Source organism: Columba livia, chromosome 1 (assembly GCF_036013475.1).
Source record: "Columba livia isolate bColLiv1 breed racing homer chromosome 1, bColLiv1.pat.W.v2, whole genome shotgun sequence".
NCBI lineage: Eukaryota > Metazoa > Chordata > Aves > Columbiformes > Columbidae > Columba > Columba livia.
In genome coordinates this window covers 150,490,547-150,501,581 of record NC_088602.1, presented here as the reverse complement: position 1 = coordinate 150,501,581, position 11,035 = coordinate 150,490,547, and the positions used below count along the sequence as shown (strand labels likewise).

The 11,035-nt window shown below is 46.3% G+C and overlaps 2 protein-coding genes across 5 annotated transcripts in view; one reads left to right on the top strand and one right to left on the bottom strand.

The window, feature by feature from the left end:
• Positions 1 to 2,501: 2,501 nt before the first annotated feature.
• Positions 2,502 to 7,818, bottom strand: RAB19 (RAB19, member RAS oncogene family). Its single transcript, XM_005500266.3, has 3 exons — positions 7,613 to 7,818; positions 6,590 to 6,773; positions 2,502 to 4,236 (listed from the first exon to the last, which is right to left on the bottom strand). Exons 1-3 carry the CDS (start codon positions 7,805 to 7,807, stop codon positions 3,971 to 3,973), a joined length of 645 nt encoding a protein of 214 aa, XP_005500323.1. The 5' UTR covers positions 7,808 to 7,818; the 3' UTR covers positions 2,502 to 3,970.
• The window catches only part of SLC37A3 (solute carrier family 37 member 3), a 25,092-nt gene continuing 21,875 nt past the window's right edge, over positions 7,819 to 11,035 (top strand). The window contains exon 1 of one of the 4 annotated variants that reach the window (XM_065038428.1): positions 7,819 to 7,956. The gene's annotated coding sequence lies outside the window, so the exon portion shown is untranslated. Of the gene's footprint in view, positions 7,957 to 8,130; positions 8,614 to 11,035 lie in introns of those variants that run through there. The other 3 variants (XM_065038400.1, XM_065038417.1, XM_065038409.1) reach the window with 3 other exon arrangements.

The window sequence follows — 11,035 nt, the reverse complement described above, 5'->3', positions numbered from 1 at the left end:
ACTCCACTTTTGGTGAGCCTCACTTCAGGCAAACAAAGCTAGACAGACTTGGCAGTGAAAACTGTAATAAGTGGAAATGTTCACTGATGCAGCAGCAGCAAGGAAATGCAGGATTGCAAATATGCTAAATTTCTGCCCCTACTTGCTGGTATTACCTATGGGCATACTGTTTGTCATTTGCAGCCAAGCCAGAGTCAGCACCTGTTCAGCAACAGCTTGATGTGATTGCATAGACAGAGCCTGTGCAGGCAGCTGAATTAAGGCTGATTTTAGAACAACAGCACTAGAAAAAAATGCTTTAAAAGACTATTAAAAAGTTCTACCTCTCTCAAACTGCAGGTTCCTATTAAAAGTTGAAGTACTCTTTAAGTAGAACAGCTCTTGGCCTGTCTAAAACTACTCTCAAAGCATGCTGATATCCCAGCATTGCCTGTTGTAGTTCCAGTCCTTGAAAATGGCTTCAGGAGTCAGTATACCGAGCAACGAGTATTGAAGCCCCCCAGCCTGGAGCTGGATGTGGTGTTCTGGGAACTAAGAGATATTAAAAAAACATCTGCCTGTTGGTAACCCACAGCTGGGAAAGGGCACCTCTAAACTGTGCACTGGTTGGAACACTCACCTGGCTGGGAAAGGCATCAGTTCCCTGTCCAAAAGCACAGGCATTCATCTCCTTCCTGAAAGAAGCCTCCAGGGTAGAGCCCTCTGTTCAGGGCTTGAAAATTGCTTTCTCTGACTTTCCAGCTACACTTAAACATTAACTGGAATGATTAGATAAGAACCTCAGCTTTTGTTATTTAGCGCACGTGCCCTATATATGAAGGAAAGCTTGACTACACGGGTAGTGCGACGTGCATTCCACATCACGGGGTTGCAGTTGTGTTGGCTTTTAAGCCAGTCAGTTTCTGGGAGGTGCCAGATTTTGCTCCATTTTAAAATACTTGTGGGGTTTTTTTGTTATGCTGTTACATAGACAGGTAGCTGCTTCAGTCTCATGTGCTAGGGGTGTGATATCAATGCAAGTAATGTGCAACAGCTAAGATTCCAGTACTTCCCCTAAGCAGGTAAAAATTCAACAAATAAGGTTGCCATCAAGATGAATGTGCAATACAGCTCTTAAAACTGTGGGGCAGTAGTAGTTTCAAGAACAGTATTGTAAATATTACAATAAGCTACAGTTTCTCCAAGTGCATCCATGATGCTGTCAAGAAGCACACTGGATTTGCATATGATGCTGGGGTAACAAGCACATTAATATAAAGTTCCATAGCAGTTAAATAGCTTTTTTGGTTAACTCACATTGTCAGGGCTGCATGCTTCCATCTTCTCTGCAATGGGGAAAGGCACAACTGTACAAGTCACACTGTGGCTGTGTTTTTAATCCACTGGTTGCTGTCTTAACATACAATAATGAAGAGGGTTTGTTTTAAGTTCATAGCTTTCTTCGCATACTACCTCATGAATAATACTGTCTACTAACATACACTCTGAAGAACCTTCTCGTTAGCAATTGCTGCAGCTCACTCTTTGTTCATGTGAGGACAGCTTAAAAAATGAGCCTGTGAATGCCATATGGTGTAACTGTCCAAAGGGCTTGTGCAAGATGCTGAACACAACCAAGACAGGTCATGCTCCCAGTTTAGTCACACAATGGGTAGGTATTTAAGACTAGTTTCTTGAAGGAGCAGTAAGGAGCCTGTTACACCTGTTAAAGATGATCCCACATTGCAAGTAGCACTATGTGTGCAGGAGAAGAATGGCAAGAGCCCTGTAACCTGGTAGTGCTTGGCAATTAGGGGAGCATCAGCCTGCAGAAGCCTTCATACTGACTGTAAGTAAATTAATCTGTAATAAAGGCAGTAAATCGAATAAACCATGCAAAGGTTAATACTCTTCTGGTAAGATCCTTTCTCTAATTCCTGTCTAACGAAAGAGTATAACTGGAGGTAAACACAAATACTTTAGTGTTTGCTACAAATACTGTCTCTGATGTATCTGAAATAGAACAAAGTCCACTAGCAGTTTAACTGTGGATAGTAAAAAAACCAACCAAACAAAAAACAAAACCCAAAAAACTGCTACCTTACAAACTACTACTGGGAGTAGCTTGGATTTTAAGCATACAAGAATATTAAACTTCCATCTCACTGTTTTCCTAGTGATGACAGGTTTAGAAACTGGTTGTTTGGATGCTGGATTGTTACTTGCTCAGCTGCTTTGAAACGTTACAGTGTTTAATGTTGCTTAAATTTGTGACCTGGATTACCACTACTAGGCTAGTACCAAGTGAAGATGAAATTAAGATTTAAAAGTAAATGGATCAGAAAGAGGATGCCTGAACAATTTGGAGCTTTCTCCATAGGAGGCTATAGCAAAAGGCTTAGAGGCTGGCACTGCAGATTTCTTGCTCTGTTTGTACACAGCTGAATTAACTCCTGCTCTTTGCATGTGAACCTGGCCAGAAGAAACATTGATGATATTAGAAATATTTGCAAGACTGTAAATCAGTGATTCATTTTACTTTATTTTTTGTGCTTCTCAAACAAGATTTTTCCAGAAATATTTGCTACGTGTTTTTCCCTGTTTTTCAAGAACCTGCGAAACATGGGTGGACAGCCATCTGGTAAGCTAGCAGCGTACCAGCCTTCCCAGGGCATCTGTGCATGGAACCCAGACTGTGTTGTGTTGTTACAGTGTGATTTTTCAGTTCATAGCTTAACAGTAACTACGCAAGTGATGCACTTTGGTACATGTGGACTGCAGTCAAAACCTTCTTCAGTATAATACTTCTTCCCTTCCTTTCCTTTCCTGTTCCATCTACTGAAAAACAAACCAAACCCCAACAAAACAACAAACTCTTCATTCAGTTCCAGTCTATGGAAGTAGTGAGCCCCCAAAACCAGAGCCTGCATTTGGGAGCAGCAATACAAAACCGTCTATTGCCACCAGGATGTGAAGCCTCCATAGCAGTAGCATATATACTTGCCTATGGGTAGCTTTCTGGTATTGCCTTTCTGCTCTAAGACAAGGTTACGTAATTAAACTCTTAACCCCTTGCTGAGTTTTACAGGAGCTTGAATCCCTTGAAAATCTACAGGCATATTCTCAAGCTGCAATTGGCCCACCACACAAACTACAGAAGGCTTTTGATTGAAATCAGCATATCAAAACCAAGATAAGGTGAGGGAGAGGAGATAAACAAAAGTCCTTTCATCCCAGCATTGATTTAAGCCATTACTGGTGCCTTGGAAGTTTCACTACTAGCAAGTCTATGTAGCAAGACAGAGATCACTACTGGAAGCAACTCTTATAATTAGAGAGCAAAGTGGAAGACAACTTCTCTCACCCCAGGCAGAAGGCTGGTACTCCAGTGTATAATATTCTGCCTGCTGTGAAACCCCAGGTTTGTCTGGTGAGGAAATTAGAACAGATGTGAAATCATGTACTCTTGAGTTCCTTGGGATGGGTGGCTACACACCTGACATCAAGACCACCCCTAACTGGAAGTTAGAGCTGCAGTGGGTCAGTGCTGCCCAAGCACATGTCAGACTTTTTAAGGCTGCTGGCAAACAGTAAAGTGCTCACAGTAGAAAAAAACAACATAGCTTAGAAGGGTCAAGTCAATGCAGAGCTCTGGTGCAAATTTATCTTCTGACACAGCCAGAAAAATCATTCAAGGATATAATCAAAGGCATTAATTTTTACAGTTCTCTTTGGTTAAGGCAAGTGCTGGCAGCTTCTCAAGTCCTCTCAGTTCAGAAGTTCATGCTAAAGTATCAGCTGCCATGTTCAAAAGGAACCTGTGCTACCAACAGCAACATCAATCTCTGAAAATACTTACAAGCCAAACTGCAAGGTAGAGATATCAGAGAGGTGGATTGAGGCCACATAGCACACTTTCATCAACTGAGCAAAAGGAAATCAAACAGCCTCAGAAGAACGATGACTTCCAAGTTCTTTCCGAAATCTGTCTTCAACACAAGCACTGGTTCTTCTCCACGCTTGGACTGGTAATGACTGGCCTGGAATCCAGATAGATGCTGTTTGGAGGGTTGTCTCCATGAAGCTGTAAGGTATTTCGGGCTATGAGCTCCTTAGCCATTAACGTGAACACTTCTTCTATGTTTTGAGCTTCTTTTGCTGATGTCTCCAGGACAGCTAAGAGCCCGTGCTTCTCTGCCAGTGTGCAGGCATCTTCAAACAGGACTTGGCGCTTGTCCAGTGAATCCGATTTGTTCCCTTAAGAGAAGTCAAAAAGATAATCCACTAATTTAATCTCTCAAAGATTCATCTTTAAATGCAATACATGAATTCAATGCTGTTAAATAACAGGATTATGTTGGGAATAAGAATTACTAGAAAAACAAGATGTGAGCACATCAGAGCCACAAACTTAGAGCGTGGATCAAAACTGCAGCTAATCATATGAGGCTATCAAATGAGTTTAAACAAAAACCAAAGACCTGTGTTCATCTAATTATTTGCTGTAGGTAGTGGTGCCAGAGGATTACTTGGAAGCAACTGTTTGTGCCTATTCACTAGTGGTTTTAACCATTAAGTAGCACTTAAGTTAAATATTAAAAAAAAAAAAATCTTAGAAATCCTGTAGCTATAGTGGCTGAACACATTAAACCAAAGCCATGTTGCATAAGGGCTTACTCTGCCTTCAGTGGAAGCCACATATGTTATGCTATTGTCAAGCTACTTTGACACATCTCCAAGTGGATGGTCAGCTCTGAAGATGTACAACATTGTTAGTCTAAAGCAGAACTCCCCAAAAACAACCCCACCAAAATGCAGGAAGAACCCATTCAACTGTTAATCAGATTTTAAAATAACCTGTTTATACAGATTAGTAATTTTTAGATGGTGTCAAAGGCAAGCATTCACACCAGCTACCTTAATGCTTAAAATGTATACTTAAGTTTCTGCACATATAAACTTTTACTCAAAGCAGTTTAGTCAAAATCTGTCAGAAATCATGAAACGTCTCAGATAAAATACCTTTGTATATTTAACAAGTTGCAACATATGTGGAATTATCATTAGTTCTGGTACATGCAGCACCTGGCTGAAGTCTACATTCATAGTTTCAAGACAACCTTTTGTCAAATTCAGATCTTGAATTTGAAGCATATATAAGCCAACTTCCCTCCCATTAAATGCCTTCCCATTTTCTAAAAGGAAAAAAAAAAAAAACACAACAAAAAAAACCAAACCACAAACAACAAAAAAAACCCTGAAACAAGCCTCACAAAAGAACAGCCCCCCCACAAACAGCAGCTTCTTGAGGGTTATTTGGCTTCTTAAAAAGAAGCCCCCCCCCCCGCTTCCCTTCTTCAGTTCCAGATGGGAAAGTTAGACTTCCTAAACTTAACCTCATACTGGAAAGGTGTATAACATGATGACGTGTAATTAAATGTACAAAGATTTCCTGCCAAAGTAAGTAAAGTAACCAACACCAGCTTTGGAAGAAAGCACCAAGCTGGATCCTTGCAAAACAACTACAACAAACCAACCCCCACCACACACACAGATAGGTCTTGTTCTTTAGATTCATTAGAAAAATGAAAAAAAGCCCTACCAAAGCAATTTTTTTCCCCTCCTTACTCATTCCAAGCACTGCAGTTACATACAGGTCACAATTTGTTGTTTGTTTCTTCAGAGGAAGAACAAGAAGCACCACCACAGCAGAAGTAAGTAATTTGCTAGGGGCGCAAGCAGAAGCGTAAGTGCTGTGTCTGGTGTGCTGTGGGGATCAACGCTGCCTTTCCTCAAGAGCCAGTTTGGGCTTCTGCAGCTGCATGTGTTGCTCTCAGCACAGTGCCACAGGGGAACAGGCAGAAGCAGTGGAATGTAAATAAAGAAAAGGCTCTGTCATTTTACTACATCACTTCTCTCATTTGCAGCTTCTTCCTCGGGGGAAGGAAGAGCAATAACTACCTGGAACACAAGGGGAAGGAATCACACTGCTCCCATCAACTCCATTTTCAGCAATTTCTACCCATTCCTTTCCTCAAGAGACAATTTTTCCTGAATACTAATGGAATAAAGGAGGAGGAATGCAAGCAGACTACTTCATGCTCTCATAAGCCATGTCCCCATCTACTGTCTTACCTGATGGGAGTCCCATTACAGAGCACGGCGCATGCATATCAAAAGAACAGACAGGAAAGATGAGAACAAGGAGTTGTGTTGCTCTGTGAACTCCCCTTTGTCTTGAATTATTGAGCCGCTAAATTCCTGCATAACAGGAGTATAGGGCCAGACTTACTGCAATTCTAGCCTCAAAAAGGTTGTCCCTGCTCACTAGACTAGCAGCATGTTTGTTGCATCATTCCAGCAGGAAAGGAACAAGTAAAAAGGTTTCACTGACTGCAACAGGCTTGGTCATTTGAGGACAAGATTGTGATTCCCTGAGTTTTAAGCTTAGGTCAAATTGATACAATTCTGATCTATTTTATTTGCAACTGCATTCTTCTTAAACGCATAGTTTATAGATGCTTTAAATAGGGGGGGGGGGAGGTGAGGGGGGGTTGATACATGTTTTAAGAAAAGCTATGTAATATAATATTTAAAATCAGATTCCTACCAATTAACATAATGACCAAGTTTGCAGCACCATACTTTTCAATTTCATGAATCCAGTGAGGAATGGATTCAAATGTGGACCTCCTAGTAAGGTCATAGGCAAGGATGGCCCCGTGGGCACTCCTATAATAAGACTGGGTTATTGTCCGGAAGCGTTCTTGGCCGGCTGTGTCCCACACTTGGATCTGCAAGAGAAAGTATAGAAGTTAAGACTGGAAGATACCGCTTTCTAGGTGTTTGCTATCAGCATCTACACTTTTGAAACCCATATCTAGAAGGCAGCTAGACCTGTCCCAGCCCACTCCATTCCACTGCAGCGTGGCTTTGCCTTCTCTGCATCTGAAGAGACATTTACATGCCTGTAATGACAACATACACAGACCAAAGAGAAAGCTGCAATGCTAAACCTAGCTTTGCAAACAAGTCAAGAAACCAGTTCCAACAACTGCACTAAAAGATATAGGGCATTATAGCCTTTTAATAGGAAAGGAAAAAGAGCTAAGAAGCCCAGAGGCAGGGCTGGGCAAAGCAGAACTATGTAAAGGGCAGGTATCTGAACTTTCATTAGCACATGGAGGGAAGTTCTAGGTAACAATTTCCTCTTATGTACATCCTGCAAGTCTTCATCTTCCCTCAGATCAAGCCTGCATCGCCTTTGCAAACTAGGAGGTTTGCCTCCAGCTCAAACCTCTTCTAGAAGTGGAAAGAGACCGCCTCTTCAAACCAGAGCCACCTTGCAAAGAACTCTCTGCAGGTGAAGCCTGAGCCCACTCCAGAGGTAGATCCAGAGAATCCACGAGGGCAACCATATGCCCAGTTCGGGCGACTACATCCCCCAGGGCATCCTCCCGAGGGAAAGCTCCCCTCAACAACACCCCTGAGAAAAGGGCGGCCAGCTCTGCCTCCAGCAGGAGTGAACAGCAGACACTGCGCATCCCACTGCTGCCCCTGCCCGAGGACGGGGACCCGGGGACGGGGAGCAGGTGTCTCCCCTGCGCGGCCCGGGCTCGCTCCGGCCACAGACCTTCACTTTCTTGCCGTCGATGTCCATGGAGCGCACAGTGAAGTCGACGCCGATGGTGTTCTGCTGCTTCTCGTTGTACTGCCCCGTCTTGAAGCGGTGCACCACGCAGGTCTTCCCCACGTTGGAGTCCCCGATCAGGATGATTTTAAAGAGATAGTCGAAGGCATCGTCCGTGCTGGAGCTGGCGAAAGGCATCGCGGCTCCCGAGCGGGCCTGCAGCGGTGAGGAGGAGAAAAAGGAGGAGGAGTGCCTTGGCCCAGCTCCCGGCAGCCGAGAGCCCGGGGAAGGAGCCCCTGCCCCGGCCAGCCGCCCGCTCACCTGTTGGCGCTCACCTGCCGGGACAGGTAGCGCCCACTTTGTACCCGCCCCGGCCCGCTCGGGGCCGGTGGGAAATGTAGTTCCTCGTCCTTCTCCTTCCTTTCCCCCTCCTCCTGCCCCCCGGCTCAGCTGGGGGAGCGGTGCCGGCGCCGCTCGATCGATCGCTCTCCGCCCCCTGCGAGCGGGGAGGGGCGCAAGCAGCCCCGTCGCGCCCGGGGGCAGAGCCGGCGGGCCCTCCCCGGGGCGACGAGGGACGGACTACAGCTCCCGCCGGCCCCTCCCGCCGGAAGAGCCGCCTCCCTCGGACTTCCTGAGGGCCGTGCTGGCCGCCGGGCCCGGTACGCGGGGGCGGGTGGTTTCCCCTGGGGCGGCGGCGGGAAACGCGGGGCGGCCGCGGTGCGCTAAGGGTTGTGGCGGAGCCGGTGCAGGCCCCGCCGCTGCCGTCTCGTCTCTTCTCCCCCTCTCCCCACCACGCCCTGCTGAGGACGTGGCCGCTGGGCCACCTGCGCAGAGACCCGGGCGGGGGTTCGCTGAGGTTCGCGTCCTCATCGTCTGCCTCGGCGCTTCGGCGGGGGAGCCGGCCCGACCGGCCCGGTGGGATGGGACGGGAAGGGAAGGGAAGGGAAAGGAAAGGACGGGGCGGGGCGGGGCTGCGTGCGGAGCCGGCGCCGCAGCCGCCTCAGGTGAGCCGTGCCCGGCGGCGGGCCTAGGCCGGGCCCTTTCCGCTGGAGCGGGGTTACCGCGGGGGATGGGGGCGGCCTGTCCAGCTGTCGCCTCCGCAGCAGGCGGGACCGTGCTGGGGTGGACGCGGGGCTTGGAGCGGCCCTTTTCCTCCCGACCGGCATCCAGCCGGGTCCCCGCGGTGACAGGCCGTGCGCTTGTGGTGGCTGCGAACGGCATTGTGTGGGCTTGTGCCTCCTATGTCTGCTTGGGAACACAGCATAAAAGTGTGGTTTTAATTTTTTATATATATATTTTTTTTTTCGTTTGTTTGCCGTTTGGATGTCCCAGGAACGATAATTTTGGTCTTTCCTCCCGGCTTTGGCAGGCGGCAGGGTGGTGTTAAGGAAGTTTGTTTTGAACTTAAGGTGTCTTATTTTGGCCTGAAGTGAAGGGATGAGGGAGATTGCAGAAAGCTTAACAAAAGCCTATTCAAAATACCGGTTAGCTGGAGGTAAATATTGCTAAACAAGCAGGCAAGGCAGCTTAATACCCTAAAAAGCAGTCCTCTTCCTTTCTTAAAGGCTCGTGCTTCATAGCCTTGAGTTCTGTGGTTTATCCTCCCTCCTAATTTTTGATCCCCCTCCACTACAAATTTTATGTGGCATTGTCAGAATAATTAGAAGACTAATTTGTAAGGGTGAACTCCTAGTTGCATCCTCTTCTGGTCTAGGGAGAAAGGACAGGATAAAGAAAGAAAGAAAAAAAAGGGAAAACAAAATCTTTCATATTCATCTCTACACTGTAAATAAGTGAAAAGTATTGTCCTGGGTTGGAAGTTCTTCTTCTAGAAAGCTAGCTGAGACTGAAAAGTTCTGAGCAATAGATAACTTCAACAGTAAATGCCATGAAAAAAATAGGTGACTTTAAGGTCAAACCCAGGAATTAGCCTTAAAAAGACTTGGTATCTTGGGCAAACAAGATCTGTATTTGCATATGTTGACATGAAACAAGTAGTAAATCTCGCGCTTCAGGCTGTGAACTGATTACCCAAGGAAGGAACTTTCCCACAGCGTTGCACAAGAGTCAGTGTTTTGCTTTCCTGGGGAGAGCTCTGTTATCTGCTTTTGCCTGGTGGGAGGGGAGGGAGGGGCAGGCAAGGAGAAGCTCTTGTGTTTGACTAGCAGATTGTGTGGTTCGCAGGCCTGTAAGGACAATGGTGCTGTGAAACTGGAGTGCCTTGGATTCCTTTTTCATGCACCTTCTGTGGGGGACAGCCCTGAGCAGTTTTTCTGCTGCCTGGAAGGGAGTAGCACCATGTGATACTTGTGTGCATGCTGAATTTTCATTCACTGATGCTGAGAAATGTCCTGGGACCTTAGGTGGTGGTAATATCAAGACTGCTTGTGAAGTTGCCCCTTCCAGGGCTAGCCTAGCCTTCCCACATCTCCAGCTGGAGGTGAAGCCAAGCAGTCTAGAAGCGTTTCCTCACGAGAAGGTGCTGGCATACCTAGGTGGTCTGTGCTGGCTGGAGGAACAGGAAGGTGTCTCAGCTGCACCCGGGCTGTGCAGATGGTATCAGATCTTGCATAGACCTGCTACGTTTGTCCTGGATGAGAACAGAGGCGTTCAGGTTTAGTGTGGGATAAACGTGACTCCCGTGTCTCAAAGGTGTAATAGCTAGATCCGTATTAGTCAGAGGATCTGTCTGCCATGCACTGGGGGTCAGGTGTGACCTCAGGTTTTGTGATGGTTAATGCATCCGGTAGTAGCTGGTATCTGTTTGCAGGTCAGGCACGCATCATCGTTGAGAGCACAGGAAAGCAAGGCTTCTTACAGTGGAAGTTGTCTTGGTGAAACCTTTAGAAGTTGTTACAAGAAAGACCAGAAAGTCTCTGAGAAATATAGGGTTTTCAGCAGCAGAAATTCGGATAAGAGAGTCTGGGCAGCAACTTCTGATTTCTTCAAGTGAGGTTATGAAGTCATCGGTCAGATTTACAAATCATTACTAAACCACCTGTGGATACAATAGAACACAAAGTCATGTTCTGTCATTTAAGCTTTGATGTTTTGGGAGAGCGGGGGTGGTGGGTTATTTTACCTCTCCTCAGCATTCAGAATGTGTGTGATGTTTGAATGTCTCTTGAAGGCACAGCTTCCACCAGCTGATTTGTCTGGCTGCCTTAAGCCAGCTAGCGTGAACAGAATCAGCAGGCATCACTATACAGTGGATCTTTCTCTACACTGCTCTCTCTGTTGCGTGGACGCAGGTGTTTGTGTAGCTCTTTTGTGAGCTGTGGCAGGGAAATCTGGCTGAAGATATCTTTGCCAATGAAAGTAAAAAGGAAATGTGGAGAAAGATCAACCACCTCACTGCCCAAGAGGGTCCTTTCCCTCACTCTATTTGCAGAACCGGCCCCTGGTCCATGTCAGCACAGCTGAGGG

Bases quoted from the DNA above. Each gene is read 5' to 3' on its own strand.
- RAB19 (XM_005500266.3), bottom strand. From the start codon at position 7,807: ATGCCTTTCGCCAGCTCCAGCACGGACGATGCCTTCGACTATCTCTTT. The intron at 6,774-7,612 runs GTCTGTGGCCGG...TTTCTCTTGCAG, and splicing joins TCGACGGCAAGAAAGTGAAG to ATCCAAGTGTGGGACACAGC. The intron at 4,237-6,589 runs GTAGGAATCTGA...ACTTCTCTTAAG, and splicing joins CTTGGTCATTATGTTAATTG to GGAACAAATCGGATTCACTG.